At 36.2% G+C, this 17,758-nt stretch overlaps 1 protein-coding gene across 4 annotated transcripts in view; it reads left to right on the top strand.

The window, feature by feature from the left end:
• The window catches only part of BLTP1 (bridge-like lipid transfer protein family member 1), a 134,888-nt gene that overhangs the window by 19,790 nt on the left and 97,340 nt on the right, over positions 1–17,758 (top strand). For all 4 annotated transcript variants that reach the window (XM_087816473.1, XM_016203311.2, XM_016203313.2 and 1 more), the window contains exons 11-22: positions 1,304–1,454; positions 2,693–2,849; positions 3,489–3,567; positions 5,559–5,650; positions 6,925–7,042; positions 10,299–10,454; positions 10,720–10,817; positions 12,190–12,368; positions 12,530–12,636; positions 13,836–14,044; positions 16,587–16,814; positions 17,602–17,739. In XM_087816473.1, the coding sequence (XP_087672599.1) occupies positions 1,304–1,454; positions 2,693–2,849; positions 3,489–3,567; positions 5,559–5,650; positions 6,925–7,042; positions 10,299–10,454; positions 10,720–10,817; positions 12,190–12,368; positions 12,530–12,636; positions 13,836–14,044; positions 16,587–16,814; positions 17,602–17,739 (1,712 nt within the window). The remainder of the gene's footprint in view (positions 1–1,303; positions 1,455–2,692; positions 2,850–3,488; positions 3,568–5,558; positions 5,651–6,924; positions 7,043–10,298; positions 10,455–10,719; positions 10,818–12,189; positions 12,369–12,529; positions 12,637–13,835; positions 14,045–16,586; positions 16,815–17,601; positions 17,740–17,758) is intronic.

Genomic DNA, 17,758 nt, shown 5'->3' on the forward strand with positions numbered 1-17,758 from the left:
TTAAAAATAAAAGTAGGATGCTGTTTGCCTTTTTCACTTTGTTGATGTTTGCACTGATGGTGTCAAACAATGGTGGGTGAAATTGCTGGTGCTTGAGCAGCAATCCAGGCAGTGGCTGCTAACTAGAGGAGGAGTCCCTGCTGTCACTGCCGCATGTTCACAGTAAAACACGTGTCAGCATCCTTTGATGAAGCAGTAAAAGTTATTTCGATCAAATCTGACCCTTAGTAAACTTTCTAATATTCAGTGTGATAAAGTAGCAGTTGTATATACAGGTTTGGAGGAAGCATGTGTGTTACTGAGTTCCAAGATGAACAGATATTGGCTTTTTTTGTGGAACACCAATTTTACTTGAAAGGGTAGCTAGGGACAGACTGTGGTTTTGAGCTTTCATGTGAAAATTAGGATTTTGAAAATTTTGGGTCTGCACCTGTGAGTTTGGTGATTTTTCTGATAAGACCACCAGTGATATTAACAAATGTGATTTTTAAAATGTTTAATAATGAAATTTATTAATACTTGAAAAAGTATGCATGTCTTATCTTAGTGAACCTATATTTTCCAAATGACCAATGCATGATGTTACAGAGTCAGACAGTGGGTACAAGATTTATTCAAAGTACAAGAGAGATAGAAAATTTTAATGTAGCAGGGTACTAGAAGTTCAGTGACATGGTTTCAGATTCCACGTTGTAACTAACCTTTAAGAAACTATACTACTCGTTGAATTTTGGTGTAGTGTCAAAGAAGAATATCCAGAATTATCAAAAAAAGCGATTAAAATACTCCTCCCTTTTCTATCCACCTGTTTGTATGAGGTTAGGTTTTCTTCAAATCCTTGAACAACAGATTTAATACAGAAGCAGCTGTGAAAATTCACCTGTTTTCTATTAAGTTGGACATTAAAGAGATTTGCCAAAATAAAAACAATGCCAACACATCTCAAAAAATTAATTTATTTTAGAAAATATGGTTATTTTTCATTAAAAATTAAATTAAAATTTTATCTTTTATTAAAATAGTTATTTTTCATATCATTTTCATTAAACTTTATTAAACATTTATTACATCAACATATAATGGGTTTATTATTTAAAAAATAAAATTTAAAAAATTACTCAATTTAAATTTTGAATAAAGTAAATTATGATAGAGATAATACAAAAATACCCACTTTAGGGTTCTCAATAATTTTTAAGAGTGTAAAGTGTTCCTGAAATCAAAAAAATTTTAGAACTTCTGATCTAAAGGAACATTTTAATGATTAAGTAATGGCCTTTGTGTTGTATATTCTGCAATGCAGGACTTGTTCCAGAAGAAACAGAGGATAACATTGAAGGAGAAATGAGCAGTGAGGATTGCAAATTACAAGATTTGCCTCCATGTTGGGGACTGGATATAGTTTGTGGTAAAGGAACAGATTTCAACTATGGGCCATGGGCTGATAGGCAAAGGTACTTGAATAAATTATATTTCTAATAAGTCTTTCAAATGTATTGATCTAATACTATAATTTTTATTAAAACTAGCTTAATAGTTTTCTAAGCTCTTTTGTTATGGCAGGGTAAGATACCCTGGACATTTTAATCCAAACGATAACTTGTTTATAGAGAAATTAGTTTAAGCAAGTTCACTGCAAAGGAGGAGTTAATTCATTAGAAAAATGGTAAATGAGCAGAACATTTATTGGTTCCTTTGTTTTTCCTTATGTATTTAATCAACAATTATGCCAGCTATAGTTGAGGTGATGCAGATTTAGAGATAAAGGATAATTAGTTTTATTGGAGGAAAAAGAAACAAAGAGGTTTATTACTGCTATAATAGGGGTAAGTAAAAACTCTTGAAAAACTTATAAAGGTACTGACTTGGTTTGCTAAGGCTTCCTTAACAAAGTACTACAGACTGTGGCTTAAACAACAAATTTCTCACAGTTCTGGAGGTTAAAATTCTGAGATCAAAGTGTTGGCAGGGCTGCTTCCTTCTGAGGGCCTTGAGTGAAGAATGTGTCTGAGGCCTTTCTCCTTGGCTTGTAGACAGCTGTCTTTTTCCTGCATCTTCGCGTGGTCTTCCCTTTTGTGAGTCTTGTAGGTCTCTGTGTCGAAATTTCCTCTTCTTAGAAGAACACCAGTCATGTTAGATTACACCAAAAACACCTGACTTTAGCTTAATTACCTTTGTAAAGGTAATTGCCTTCAAATATGATCAAATTCTGAGGTTAGGACTTCAAAATAAGAATATTTAGAGGAACACAATTCAGCCCATAAAAGGTACATAAATCACATTAAAGATTAAAGAAGAAAAGAATGGGGGAGACATGTGAGTTGAATTTTGGAACATAGATAGGAGTTAGCCACGGGAGGAAAAATTTTAAACAAAGGAGAGGACATTTACCAGTAATGAAAACACATCCAAATTTTTATGTAAATACACATCGCCTTAAGTTAATTTAACAACTTTGCCATTTGGGCAATTGATATACTTGTAGAAAGTCTTTCACTTCTCATGGTAGAAACAGTCTTTTGTTTTACTGAGAGGAAATTATAATAGGTGTTTGTGACTTAATTTTTTTCTGTTTTGTCTATTTGTTAGATAAGATAGCAGTGATAATACATATAAATATTGATTTTGGTCCCTAGTCAGAGATCATTTTGTTGGAATAACATGTCATTGTTCTTTCTACCTTCTTACATAGAGATTGTTTATGGAAGTTTTTCTTCCCACCTGATTATCAAGTTCTGAAAGTTTCTGATATTGCACAGCCAGGGAGACCAAGACAGATCCTTGCCTTTGAACTACGAATGAATATTATTGCAGATGCTACAATCGACTTGCTGTTTACCAAAAATAGGGTAATTATTAAAATAATATGGAGAAAATAGTGCTTAAAATTTGAACATTATTTTCCAGAGCATTTTTCTGGTGACTAGTCCTATACTGAGATTCACTTCTATGAATTTCCTGCCACCCCATCCCCAATAATGTTACTTTCATTAAGTGCCAAATAGTAGACAGAAATTGATTAATAATAACAAGCCTTTATACTATAGTCTGGTTCATTTTTTCCTTTATATTTGCCCAAATTGTTTTGGTGTATTTTTTGTTGTTGTTGTTAACCCTCACCTGAAGATATTTTTTCCATTGATTTTTAGAGTGGAAAGGAGGGAAGGAGGGAAGGGGAGAGAGAGAGAAACATCCATTTGAGAGACACATCTATTGATTGCCTCCTGCATGCGCCCTGACCAGGGCTGGGAATTGAACCTAAACCCAGGTACATGCCCTTGACCGGAATCAAACCCAAGATCCTTCATTGCGTGGGCCGATGCTCTAATCCCTGAGAAACACTGTCCAGGGCAAGTTCTTAGGAACTTTGAATACCCATTTAATATCATTGCTGATTATATTTTGTCTGTGATAATAACTAAGAGGTAAAGATGGGAATGTAATTATAATGAATGTTTTACGTGACTTACTTTTTTTGGGGGGGGTAGGAAACAAACGCTGTACATGTCAATGTTGGAGCTGGCTCCTATTTGGAAATCAATATTCCCATGACAGTCGAGGAAAATGGTAAGCTGCAGCGAGTGCTTCTTTGTTCCAAATGATTAGTAGGGAAATACTATATAAACAGTAGTTTGTTAACCCATTTAAATTAGCATTAATTAATAGGGTTTTCTTTTTCAGCTTTTTATTATATTTTGATGTACCTGTAGTTATCAATAATAAATATTATATAATTAAATCATTTGTGCAGCGAGAGAGAAAAAAATTCTTTAAATCAAGTTAAGTCTTATAATTAAATGCTTTCGTTATACCCTATAGTTCTCTTTTGTAAGTGAGCATACTTTGCTTAGCCTATGTTTTTCCTGTTTCTCCATGAGAGCAGGTGCTGTGCCTTTCTTTTCACTGTGTCTTCCTGATGCCGAATCCAGTACCTGGTTCGTGGTACATGGCCAGTTACATTAGTAGATTTTTTTGTCAGGGAGTAAACTGGGTACTTTGAACAGCAAAACTTTAAGAAAGGAAAACGTTTCATATTTCAAATATTAAATAATGTCCTAATAGCTATAGTTTCATCTGAGCTGAAATAATATAATTTATTATGCATTTGAAATTTGGGCTCTGATAAAAGTTAGTCAAAAACATGATGAAATACTTTGTGTTACATTCACCAAAATATTATATAGCTTTCTTCATTTTTTCTTCTTCTCATCTTCTTATTACACTTGTAATTGAGAGCAGTTAAAATGAAATTCTGCTCTATTTATTCACTTTCTTGAGCATGCAGAGAATAGCAACTTACCCATATTTTTAAATCACTGACCAGCAATATTATGATTGCTAAGTAGAGAGTAATTTTTATACCATTTTGGTTCTCTGTGCTTGTTCCTGCCACTCACTTTGTTGCTGGTGTCAGAAGAAAGTAGGTTGAGGGGTGACTGAATTCACTGGGTCCATAAAGTGGGAGCAGTCACGGCTGCCTGCTGAGATAATCAGCTGAAAAAGTGACTGAGACGCCAGAGTGCGTCTTTTCCCTGTAACTTCAGGGCTGTTTTAGTGAAGAACAAAACTTTATTTTAGCTCATTCTAAAAGAGTAATCCTACTGTGTCTTGAGGCAGGTTCTCCAGTATGGGTAGATTCAGCATAATCAGTTGGAAAGAAGCATCTTTTAGGACAGCCTTAATTATCAGTCTGTACTGGGGAGAAGGCAATTGGGGTTTGCACAAAAGTGAGAATGGTTCATTTGAGGGAGTGCTGCTACCATTTTTAAACTGATGATGCACATGGGAAGTAAGATTTGTACAAACAATTTGTACACAGTTATTGGTGCACTGAGGAAGGGGCCACCTGAGGGCTGGGGATCGGGAGCACACCTATTAGGAATTCATGGGAAATGCCCCAGCACACTGATTGTGGAACTCGGAGTGAGGGAAGGGTCTAAGGAAAGCCCTCTCAGATCCTTGGTCAAGGTGACGTGGCTTTTAAGATGACTGTCTGAGGGGAAAGAGGCTTAGGCCTGAGACAAGAGCAAAATAGATGTAATACACGTAAAACTTTTTTTCAGAGGTTCAGGTGTTTGGAAAAATAAAACCTAGAGCAGGATGCATGTTGGAGTAGCCATATGATAATGACCACAGAGTTTGTGCTCCTGGAAGGCAGCCCATCTAGAAAAGAATGGAAATACTCTGAGCTGCTGCTTTTGTTCAGAATGGGCTGTGTGGTTTGGTGTAACTGTCACTGTGTAAGGAAGAGCTATTGTGTAGAATTTGTCATTGCATGAGGAGTCAGTGGAAGAAAAGACATGGGAGCCATCTGTCATTTAGAGAACAGACCTGTAGTTTTGCACTGGAAAGTAGAGTCATGATAGCCATTATACGAAGATAGAACTTCCTTCAGAGGTGTTCAGTTGAGAAAGGTCACCTATTTGGTAGGAAGCTCCCTCCCCATCATTGGGGTATATTAAAAAGTGACTGATCACCTCGTTTCAGGGATTTCTTCTTTGGGTGGTAGTGAGAGTTGTTTCCAGTAGATTCTTAATTTTTATGTTTTCACTTATTAGGTTACACCCCTGCAATTAAAGGACAACTCTTACATGTTGATGCTACTACCAGTATGCAGTACCGGACCCTTTTAGAAGCAGAAATGTTAGCAGTAAGTCTGGGGTATTTGATGATATGCATAGGTGCATAAAATACAAATTTGGTTTTAATTTTTTAATATAAAAAATTTTAATGACCAGGAAGTCATCAAATGGTCCATCATGCTCAAAAACCACCAGGTGCTCTCGATCCAGTTTTGGGAAGAGGAGTAGATTCCCAGTGCCATGGACATCCTGGCATCCCCTGTTGCTCTGTTCCTAGTATGGGGGATGTGAATATAAGTCAATCAGATATGGGGTTTTGGCCTTTAAAAATATGAACAGTTGTTAGAATATTGCTTTTAAACTTCATTGTATGGCTAGACTAACTCTCTCCAATGTTGTAAATAAGATTTTTTTACTGCATGTTTTCTGGTCCCACCGGATTATTTCTCAGGGCTTAACAATTCATTCTGCTTTTTACTTGATGAATAAGGTGAAAGGAATTGCTCCATATTCCAGAGAGAAGTAGTACGGGACTGCTCATGACCAAAATTTCAGGTCGAGGACTCAGTAATCAGGCAGATTATTATTTTTTGTTAGGCTTAACAACAATAACAACAATAATAGAAGCCTCACTGAGAATGGCTGATATTCAGACAGGGATCTTTTATATAGTATTATACCAGTAGGTCCTTAATTACTTGCTTAAACAAGCTATTTACACATGAAGTATATGTAAATTAAGAGGAAAATTTTGCACTTAACCAAGAGTATACTGAGTTCCATAAATGCATATTCAACTGGCATATTCAGCATTTTAATGATTCCTGAGCTCTAATTGATAAGTACTGCTGTGCAAATGCTAATCCTGGTCAGGCAGCTTTTGCCTTTGCAGAATTATCCAGGTTTAGCAGGAAGAATACAGGCCTGTAGTGACTGTGCTTTCAGATGGGAACCCAGGAGGCTCTGGGGCCAGACTTGTGCATGACAGTATGTGTTGCACGCACCCTGTGCCTGAGCCTCTCACTGACCAGGTCGGGCCTGCAGAAGAGTTAAGGGTGTTGCTGTTACTCTGAGGTTAGTTCGAATACAGTATTGAAACTAGCCTGATTGATGTTCCTCAAGTTTTTGACCACATCATGGCTCAGTACCTCAAGGAACTGGATGTAATCAAGGATAATGACCTTTAGCTACAGCAATATTAAAATCTCAAAGGGACCTTCTCTTCTGCTTAGCAGGAAAATATGTGTTAATTACTCACCAGTGTATGTAAGTTGATTTCTGATGCTCTTCACGCAGGGTCACATTTTAAGCTCTAACATTTTGACTTGACATTGGTTTTCAGTTCCACATCATTGCCAGCTACCCCCGAGTATGGAACATGCCCCAGACATGGCAGTGTGAATTAGAGGTGTATAAAGCCACCTACCACTTCATCTTTGCACAGAAGAACTTCTTCACAGGTAATTTTCTAATGAACACAAATGCAGTGAGATTCATCACAGGGAACTGCTTTCCCAGTGAGTTTTGCTTTTAGATTCAACCTGGGGATTTGATAACACAATTCAAACTTCCTTGTTTTCACACTTTTTGGGCCAAGAAGATAAAGGAAAAATTTAAATATAGGTATGTTATGCTTTCTTCTTACCCAAAAAAGGAAAATATGAACCCAGAATTGAGCTGAGAGGAAATAAAAGAACCTGTCTTAGGCTGGGCTGATGTTTTGATTCAGTCCAGTAGGGAGTATAATGGGAAAGGTGAATCAGTTTCTTTCTCTTCCTGAGTTAAGCATCAGCATGACTTCATGATTTTTTTTTTAATTACTATAATCCACAAACAGTATATTCAAATAGTCAAATATGTTATGTTTGTGTGCAGGGGCCCCTACTTTCCCCTTGACATGGATAATTGTGTTGATGCTGTCATTCATCAGAAAATTTCTTCATTTCTTGCAGCATATTATGATAGTTACTCATATTTCATGAGTATGGAAACATGTAGTCTTGGTCTCTGAGTAACATAAATATTACCACATAAAAACAAGTAACATTTATTGAGACACTTCCTGTGACAAGTTTAGCCAAACAGAGTTGGTCTGATTTGCGAGAGTCGGTGGCTCTCCCAGAGCACCTAATATTTGCTTGACTGATTGCTACAATCATCCACACATCCATCGATCCACCCTTTCATCCCTCCATCCCTAGTCAGTGCAAGAGACATTTAAGGACAATTATTTGGCTTTGGACCCTGTGCTCTCTCTATTGTATGATGCTGTTATTAAAGATAATTAGAGTTTTCCTTCAGAAGAGAGGATACCAAAGAGTATATTTATTTATTTTTATTTTTTAATATGTTTTTGATTTCAGAGAGAGGAAGGGAGAGGGAGAGAGAGCTAGAATCAGTGATGAGAGAGAGTCATTGATCAGCTGCCTCCTGCATTCCCCCCTACTGGGGATCGAGCCCGAAACCTGGGCATGTGCCCTGACTGGGAATTGCACCCTGACCTCCTGGTTCATGGGTCGATGCTCAACCACTAGCTATGCTGGCCAGGCAAGAGTGTATTTATTTTACATAGGATGAATAGTTTGAGTAAAAGTGCAGAATCAAAAATGTTTCTGAGAAAAGTGATAAAATCAGCTTGATGAATGATGAATTTGTATTGTGGAGTTGGTTAGTTCCAAAGATGGCTTTTGGGCATCTCCCAAGTGCAAGACATTTTGCTAAAGAATAAAACTAGAAAGTAGGGTTGCTGTCTGGTTAGTTATGTAAGGTGGCATGTAGAAGTAAGTATAGATACTATAAGGTATGGTGAACCACTGTGATTGCATGTTAAATGAAATAAAAATATACTTAAGGAAAATTTTTTTATTTATAAAAAGTATTTTTTAAATTTATTTTTTGTTAATCCTCACTAGAGGATATTTTTTCCCCATTGATTTTTAGAGAGAGAGGAAGGGAGGAATGAGAGAGAGAGATATCAATTGGTTGTTTCCTGGCATGCACACTGACCAGGGCCAGGGATCAAACCTGAAACCCAGGTATGTGTTCTTGACCGAGAATTGAAACCCGAGACCCTTCAGTGCATGGGCGGACACTCTAACCACTAAGCCACACCAGCCAAGGCTATTTAAGGTAAAATTGATAAGTGGAATTTTCCTTTCTCTATTCATAGACCAGGTTAATAGCCATATGCCTTTCATTGTTGACATAGTAAAGCTCTACATCTTATTAATATTAATTTAAATCATTATAACTTTTGATATTTAATGTATTATTTTATTAAGAAGAATTTCTAATATCTTGCACAAACTTCTGTACATTGAAGCTAAATTTTAAATGAGTTAATATATGTAAGATAAATTTGACTTCTGATGTCATTGAATCTAATACTTTTTAATATAAATTTCCATTAAAATTTAAAACTACTTTAAATATTTAATTATTTTTTACTATTATTTTCATTAGAATATCTTTAATGATAGAAGGTAGCATTTGTGGATTGCCTACTATATGGCAGTCACTGTGCTAAAGCTTCATGTGTTTCACCTCACTCACATTAAATCTGTGACGTTGTCCCCATTTTGTAAAAGAGAAAACTGATAGCATTTGAGTCATTTGTTCAAGATTACATAGCTAGTAAAGTGAGAAAGCCAGAATTTAAGCCAGGACTCTTTGGTGTCAAAGTCTGTGCTTCCTATACTGCTTCCAGTTGGTCCTCTCTCTCAAGTGCTCAGAGTTCTGATTTTCTATGCATAGCACTCCGTTATGGACGGTGAGTACAAAGACGAGCTTGGTGAGCACCTCTAGGAGGAGGCTGGTCATTGGAGGACCTCACTGCTGGGGTATACAGTGGATGTGAATGATGTGGATGCCAGACAGAAAAGGAGAGGAAACCACTGTGATAGACCAGGGCTAACATCTTCTGTAAAGAGCTTTTACCTATTGAGATTTTAAAAAAATAAAGATACCAAAGGATCAGAACACTAAGTATAGGAACACAATTTTGAAAAGCAACAACCAGACCAAATCAGTAGTACAATAATCAGCAATCAACAAGGATGACTAACAGTAAATTAGAAGCCAAGTCTGCATTTTGTTCACCAGAATCTAGAACAGAGTCTGACACACAGTAGACACTGTGGGTATTTGTTTAATGAATAAAACAAAAGGAAAAGTGGTCAACCCTATTGTACTTAAGAAATTCTATTAAATGAGATGCCATCTTCCAGTCAGCAGTTATCAAGCTGCGCCCCCCCCCACCCTTCCTCCCAAAAAGACAGAGACAGGGAGGGAGAGAGAGAGGTAGAAAGAAATATACAGGAGAGGATACAATGAAATAGCTAAGCTTACATTTCTGGTAGCAGGATGTAAGATGGTGTAAAAATCTACATAGAAAAAAAACTAGAAGGAAACGTATCCTCAGTGTTGGCTGTTTGGATAGTGGAATATCACGTGATGTTTTTCTCTTTAATCTACAGTTTCTTTAAAAAATTATGAAGTGCATAAATTTTTTCTTATTTGGAATTGTGATTACTAAGTAAACATCTGTTTGCTATTAAATCGTTTAGCTATATCTTAATCACCTTTTAATATTTCATTATAAAAGTTCTTTTTAGTTATAAATGAAAAATTCATTTTTGACTGGTGTTAGAATCTTTACATTTTGTTTTCTGAACTTCAAATAATTTTAATTTCTCTCTCCCATCCTGATAATTTTAGATTTAATTCAAGACTGGTCTAGTGATAATGCTCCAGACATTTTTTCATTTGTTCCATATACATGGAATTTTAAAATCATGTTTCATCAATTTGAAATGATTTGGGCTGCTAATCAACACAATTGGATTGACTGTTCGACTAAACAACAGGAAAATGGTAAGAACTTTTAGAAAATTAGGTTCACTATTTTGTTCATTACGACAAATACCAGCAATTTGATATTGATTGTATAGTTGTAATAGATACTGGACTTGAACTTTTTTCCATTATTTTGTGATAATCTCAGAGAAGTATTTCAGAGTTTGTATTGGACTAAACATATAGATTTAAACTTAATTTTGTTTAGGTGTGTATTTAAGGCAATTTTTATTTAAAAATTTATTGAAGTTAAAAGTAAATTTCTTTTTTTTCTTTTTTGTAGTATACCTGGCAGCCTGTGGGGAAACACTGAATATTGATTTCTCTTTGCCGTTTACGGACTTTGTTCCAGCTACATGTAATACCAAGTTCTCCCTCAGAGTACGTATAGTTGGATGCATTGTTTATTCCACAAGGTTTGTTAGTAAGTTGGATTTCCCAAAGCTTATCTTTATTCTCACCCCTAAACCTTACCCCCTCACCTCACCCCCCCACCTCAACCCCCCCCCACTGCTACCTCAGTCCCCTGGCCACCTGGAACTAGTTTAGCTTCCCTCCATTCACTAACTTCCTTGGCACCGAACCGCCCTTGTCTCTTTTTCGTAGTTAACTGTAGTATTCTGCCATTCCCTTGAGTTTTCCAACTTACCCAGAGAAGTTGGGCAATAAGGAAGCAATTCTGAGTTGATTATTTCTTAACCTCTGAGGCTGATTTAAGTCCTTTTAAGCACCCCTTCTAGCTCTAATGTTTACTATGTCTATGCACTAGATTTTATACTTCCCTATATGTCATTCCTCATTATAACCACAAACTCAAGCAATAACCACAAATACTTTTCTTCCTTTTATTTGAAAGCCAGCTCGTACGCATTCATAATTTTGTAGAACACCTACTTTTAGGGCACGAACAGTAGGTAGTAGTTATAATATTGATGGAGGTTATGGTGGTAAAAAATAGCAACAATAATAATAAGAGCAGCAAAGACCTGTTAAGCATTTGGTATGCGCCAGACACTATTTCCAGTGCTTATATATAGTCACTCATTTTATTCTCAGAACAACCCTCTGGAGACAGGTGTTGTTATTATCTGCACTTACGGACTGGGAAACTGAGGAGCCAAGTTTAGTAACATGTAGCTAGTGAGTGGCCAAGGTGGAATTAGAACCCAGGCAATGGAGCTTAGGGTTCTATTCTTTTAAGCACTCTACTGTGCTGCCTGTTAAGAAACCAGGCATCAGGATGAAAAAGATTAGGGGACCTAGAAGGACAAAAGTGAAGCTGAGTGAAGATCCTTTGATAAACCAGTTCAGAATTCCTAAAAGCCAGTTGAGGAATCTAGACTTATTAGAATCAAAAGAGATAATCATGTTTTAAAAATTAATAAAAATACAGAACATATTCCACCTGAGCTTATATTAGTGAGACAGTTTTTTATTATGTATTGAATTACATGTGAAATATCCATGTATACCCATGGAACATAATCTTTCTACTGTTTTGTAGAAACTATGCTGTTTATTGTCCTGACTTTTTTTTGACATTCTAATCAGAATTTAGTTTTACTCAGTGTAAAACCTTACTCCAATTATTTATCTGACTGCTCAGTATTAAATCTGCCATTTGGAATTTATGGTTTCTTTTTTTAAAATTTATTCTCAAGACTATTAATAGAAATGTTTGGCTGTAAATAGTAACCTAACATGTTTATGTACCTATTTTATTACTGTGGGTTATTATAAATTTATTTTTCAGGGAGAAGATGTTGACCTTCATCTGTTTCTACCAGATTGCCACCCTAGTAAATATTCATTATTCATGCTGGTAAAGAATTGCCACCCAAATAAAATGACTCATGACACTGGTCTTCCTGTTGAGTGTCAGAGCAGCCAGAAAACAGTTAAACCCAAATGGCGGAACCTTACTCAAGAAAAGTGAGTACCTAACAGGAGTGATAAATATTTTGTGTTTATATGTAGAGAAACTATTCTTCAGAGTCTTCCCAAGAATAATAATAAATTTGATTATCTGTACCTGTTTTATACAATGAAAGGAGTAAGTACCTGACTAGAAACTTTATTTTTTACTCTTAAAGGGCTGGTTGGGTTGAATGCTGGACCGTCCCAAGTGTCATGCTTACAATCGATTATATATGGCATCCAATTTACCCACAGAAAGCAGATGAGCAGCTAAAACAATCATGTAAGTGTTTTTATATAATTTGTACTTTGAAACATCTTGTGTTATGATTGGTAATCATCAGAGATACAAGAAAGAAAAAAATGCATCTATTCTTTTGACATAATTGTATACATTTAAAATCTTTTAAGGATTTTGGTATAATTATAGCTAACTTTTATTTAGCATTTCCTATGTGCAGATACTAGGCCAACCTGTTTCCTGGCTTGCATTATCTCATTTAATCCTTACAACAACTATGAGCTAGAGATATTGACATTCTTATTATCATTGTAGAGTTGAGGAAATATGCTCAGAGAAAGCCGTTACCTAATTTTCTCAGGGTCTTCCTGGCTAGAAGCAGCAGAGCTGGAATAGTGAACAAGGTGTATATCAATCTGTATATTTAAAGTACTTGATTTTGTGGTTAGGTTCTTTAATGCATTTAATAACTGTCATAGTTACCCTGATTCTTATGTGCCTTATAATTGGGGTCCAAAATGGAATTAGTGTCAAGTGATATTTCCTTTGCTTTTTTCCAGTGAGTTAAGTTTTAAAGAATAGTTTTCAAAATCATTCTATGTATGGAGCTTGGTAACATCACACTGTATTTGAATAGCTGTTTAAAGGAAAACAACTGCACTTTAATACCCAAGTATAGTTAAAGCCTGATGGTGACCCAAATTTATATTGTAGAGACTTGACGTTAACAGGAACTTTTCATTGATTCTGTGTAGCATGATTCATGTATTTCTGCACATATTTCAATGAAGTCTATATTATTTTGCATTCTTTTTTTTTTTTTATATCCTCACCCGAGGATATTTTTTCCATTTGCTTTTCAGAGAGAGTGGAAGGAAGAGAGAAAGAGAGAGAAAAACATCAATGTGAGAGAGACACATTGATTGGTTGCCTCCCACACGCGCCCTGACTGGGGCTGGGGATCGAGCCTGCAGCCGAGACATGTGCCCTTGGCGGGAATTGAACCGGGACCCTTCAGTCCACAGGCTGATGCTCTAACTACTGAGCCGAACAGGCCAGGGCTATTTTGCATTTTTAATTATTAGTTTTCAGGTTTGTTTTCATTATATGCTACAGATATTGTATCAGAGTTAGTTGCTTTCATATTTGCCAAATAGAATTTCTTAGTGAATAGTTCCTTGAAGAACTTCTAAGAGGTCCTTGTCTCCCTTCACCAAACTTTGTTTCTGAATTTATCTCAGTGTCAGAAATGGAAGAAACAATGCTGTCTGTATTGAGGCCATCCCAGAAGACATCAGACCGAGTTGTTTCTTCTCCCTCTACTTCTTCCCGTCCACCTGTCGACCCCTCTGAACTTCCACCTGATAAACTGCATGTAGAGATGGAACTTTCCCCGGACTCTCAGATAACTCTCTATGGACCACTATTAAATGCCTTTTTTTGTATAAAGGTATGATTTTTAAAAGACCTTGCATATTTTTAAACATATGCAAAATAGTTAATATCTAATTGAAATTGAGACCATTTGCAATAGCCAGTTGGATGATTTAAAGTGTTGAGAATATATATGTTGAGAATATATGTATTATATATAATATGTATATAGTATAGCTAGTATTAGACTCAATTACAAAATTATTTATTGAAATAGTGTACTCATCAGTTCATCATTTTTTTGAGCATTTAGCATGTTCTAGGAATTGTGCTAGCTGCTAGAGATAGAGATAATACTGCATCTGCTCTCAAGGAGAAAAGCTAGGAGGGATAAAGCAGGACAGACATGTGTGGACAGACTTTAACACGTACTTAAAGCAGTACTAGAAGTACAAGAGAGCCTTTTATCTGAGGGTAACTGGTACCAGGAAAAGTCTACTTCAAGCGAATCTGTTAAAAACAGACAACTTTATTTCATAGTAAAGAATAATGAAAGGTTGTTTGGAGCTCCATCTTAAAAATTGAACCAAATATATGAAAATAAGTTTATTTCAGAGTATCACAAATTTAGATTCTGAAGAAATATGCACTATTTTTTGAGCAAGGATGGAATCAAGTGTTGATTCATTTTGATACAATTCTTTTACTGAAATTGTATGACTGTAGTATGGTAGCACTTACAGGTGGTGTCTGTGGCATGATTATGAAGAGGGGCGACTTTAAGAACAATGGATGAGGACTTCATCAGTTTTCTAGAAGTCACTCTTATTTTTTTGATATTCAGCTCATACTTTTAAAAAGTCACCAGCGGGTCATCAATAATTCTTTTTTTTAAAAAAAAATATCTTTATTGATTTCAGAGAGAGGAAGGGAGAGGATAAGAGAGAGAAATATCAGTGATGAGAGAGTCATTGGTCAGCTGCCTCCTGCACACCGCCTACTGGGGGATCGAGCCCGTAGCCCGGGCATGTGCCCTGACTGGGAATTGAAGCATGATCTCCCGGATCCTAGTTCAAAGCTCAATTGCTGAGCCATGCCCGGCCGGGCAATAATTCTTATTGATTTACTCTTCTTTATGGTAACTGCTCTAAGCCTTCCAAATCCTCATCACTGAAAAGTTTACCTGGGACTTGAGCAGTTATCCAATGAAACTTTCAACACCTTCATGAAATTTTGCATTTTTCCAGGACTTTGCAAATTCACTTTGCTTTTTTTTGTACTGTTGGTTGTTTTCTACATCTGACAACCAAAGAGAGACTAATTGTTCAAACCCTAACAGTCACGAGCAATAAGCCTAGTTTCATCAGTGCTTCCTTATGCACTTTTGCAGTCTTACTGCTGCAGAAGCTGGGATAGCGAATGCTTAGCTAGCAGAACTCTGTAACATGCAGTGATGAAGGGCATCATTCATTCTGGGAAGGTCAAGGACAATCAGGGATGGTCAGGGAAGGATAGTCAAGGTTTGCTAGCCAAGACTAGGAGAAGAAGTGCTTGCTGAATGCTTTAGAAGGCACCTAAAATCTCACGTCAAGCAGATTCCAAGTAGGACCTGTATTATTTAGAGGCAGGAAATAGGAAAAAGCAGGTTCTGTGAGTCAGTAGATTTGGGATTTTAATAGTCCAGACACTAATTAATGGAATGACCTTAAGCTCTTCAACATCCTGCCCTATGAAAAGATAGTAATTGACCTGATGTCTGGAACCCTAGCCAGAAAACAAATGTCGATAACCAAAATGCAGAATTTATCAAATACTGACTTGTTTCTAATACTGAACGAATACAGTTAACAGTGTTAACAGGAATATTTTAAAACTCTTGATAACTACTGACAGATCAAATAGATAAAATTTAAATTCAAAACTAGTGGGAAGAAAAACGTTTCAATTAAAAATAAATTTTGATGCAAAGAAACAGACTATTAGTAGTGGAACCACTAATTAATGCATAAGAAACCAGGATGAACATATGTGAACTATGTTAACTGTTTTATAACATGTTTTTGTTAGCAATAACCAAAATTGGACATTCTTATTAAACTGTTAAAATATTCCTGATAACTATTTCAACTGGTATATATGAATTGTAGTATTTAGCTAGTTGGATTTAGGTAGTATTTGGCTAGTTGGATTTAGCCAAATTGATTTTTAGTGAAGTGATCTGCTTCCCTTAAAGGATGTCTCTGGATATTATTTCCTCTGTACTCTAGGAAGTACAGTTGACAACGATTGAACCTTACAAATCTTCAAAGATTTCTTCTAGGATGTAGATTGCAAGTTTTTGTTATAATTGGAGGTGGTGTTAACATGAAGCTTTACTATATAAACTTCTGTAACTTTAGCAGGTTTTTTTTGCTATAGAATATTTATTTGCTAAGCATCTAAGTAAGCATATGTCTTAAATATGTGTATCTTTTTCTCCATTTCAAGGAAACAGACCAGATGCTTTTAATTAAATAAAATAGGTTAGAGAGATGCTTAGTTTACAGACTTTGGGCTCTAAGGTGAGAAGTTATTGTTACCTATGTTTTTTTATAACAATTTGTTCTTAATATATATAGGAAAACTACTTTGGGGAAGATGACATGTACATGGATTTTGAAGAGGTTATTTCAAGTCCAGTTCTGTCCCTGTCAACATCATCCAGCTCCGGGTGGACTGCAGTCGGAATGGAAGGTGATAGAAAGGAAAACGAAAGTTCAGCCAAGTCAATTCATCCATTGTCCTTGCGTCCATGGGATATTACTGTGCTTGTGAATTTGTACAAAGTTCATGGGCGTCTGCCTGTTGTAAGTGTTTACATATTAAAACAGTCTGGAGTATCATATGAAATTTACCCAGCATAGGAAACTGTATGTGTGTGTGCGTGTGCACACACACAATTATAAAAAATGTCACATTAAAAACTTCTAAATTTATCCTTTTATCTCTATAAAGCTAGTTTATTATTTTCTTCAGAATGTTATTACTTGATCATTGATAATTTTACTTTGTTTTTCTCCTTTCACTTGAATTTCTTCTTTGCTGTTCTGTGTAACTTCAGAACATTTTGACATGGCATTGAGTTGTTTTGTTTATAGTTAGCCTGAAGGGTATTCTAGGACTTACATTTTCTTAGCCTTCATCTCCAACCCCAGACCTGTTTGGTGCTTTGTGATGGACCTATTATAAAATCAAGGTTCAGGCTTGACCCTGGAGATTGAATTGTGCTCCTGTAGGTTTGGATCCAGCATTGAACCCTGGTTCACTCTCAGGATGACTGTGGGCCTGTTGGGGCTGACTTGGAACAGGGATTTATTACCTAAAGAACCCAGGGCCGTTGGAGCCAGGTTAGATGGGGTCTGAGCTTTGGGCTGCATACCGACTCCATATCATATACCTTGGACTGCACAGCAGAGAGGTCACCTCTTAGTGGACCTAATGTCCTTACTGGGGTACTGATGACTTGTGTTTGTTAGTAAAGCATTTCTCTTTTTAAAAATTGAAACCTCTTAATCATATAAATACAATTTTTATTTTCCTGTACTTCCTTGGTCTTCAACATCTTGATTACTGGTTTTGTTTGATTTTATTTAGCACGGAACTGCTGATGGTCCTGAGTGTCCCACAGCTTTCTTGGAAAGACTATGTTTTGAAATGAAAAAAGGATTCAGGGAGACCATGCTGCAGCTTGTCCTGTCACCCCTGAGTGTGTTCGTCAGTGACAACCACCAGGTAACGTGGAAGTGAGTCG

Source organism: Miniopterus natalensis, chromosome 4, assembly GCF_054644295.1.
Source record: "Miniopterus natalensis isolate mMinNat1 chromosome 4, mMinNat1.hap1, whole genome shotgun sequence".
Classification (NCBI taxonomy): Eukaryota; Metazoa; Chordata; class Mammalia; order Chiroptera; family Miniopteridae; genus Miniopterus; species Miniopterus natalensis.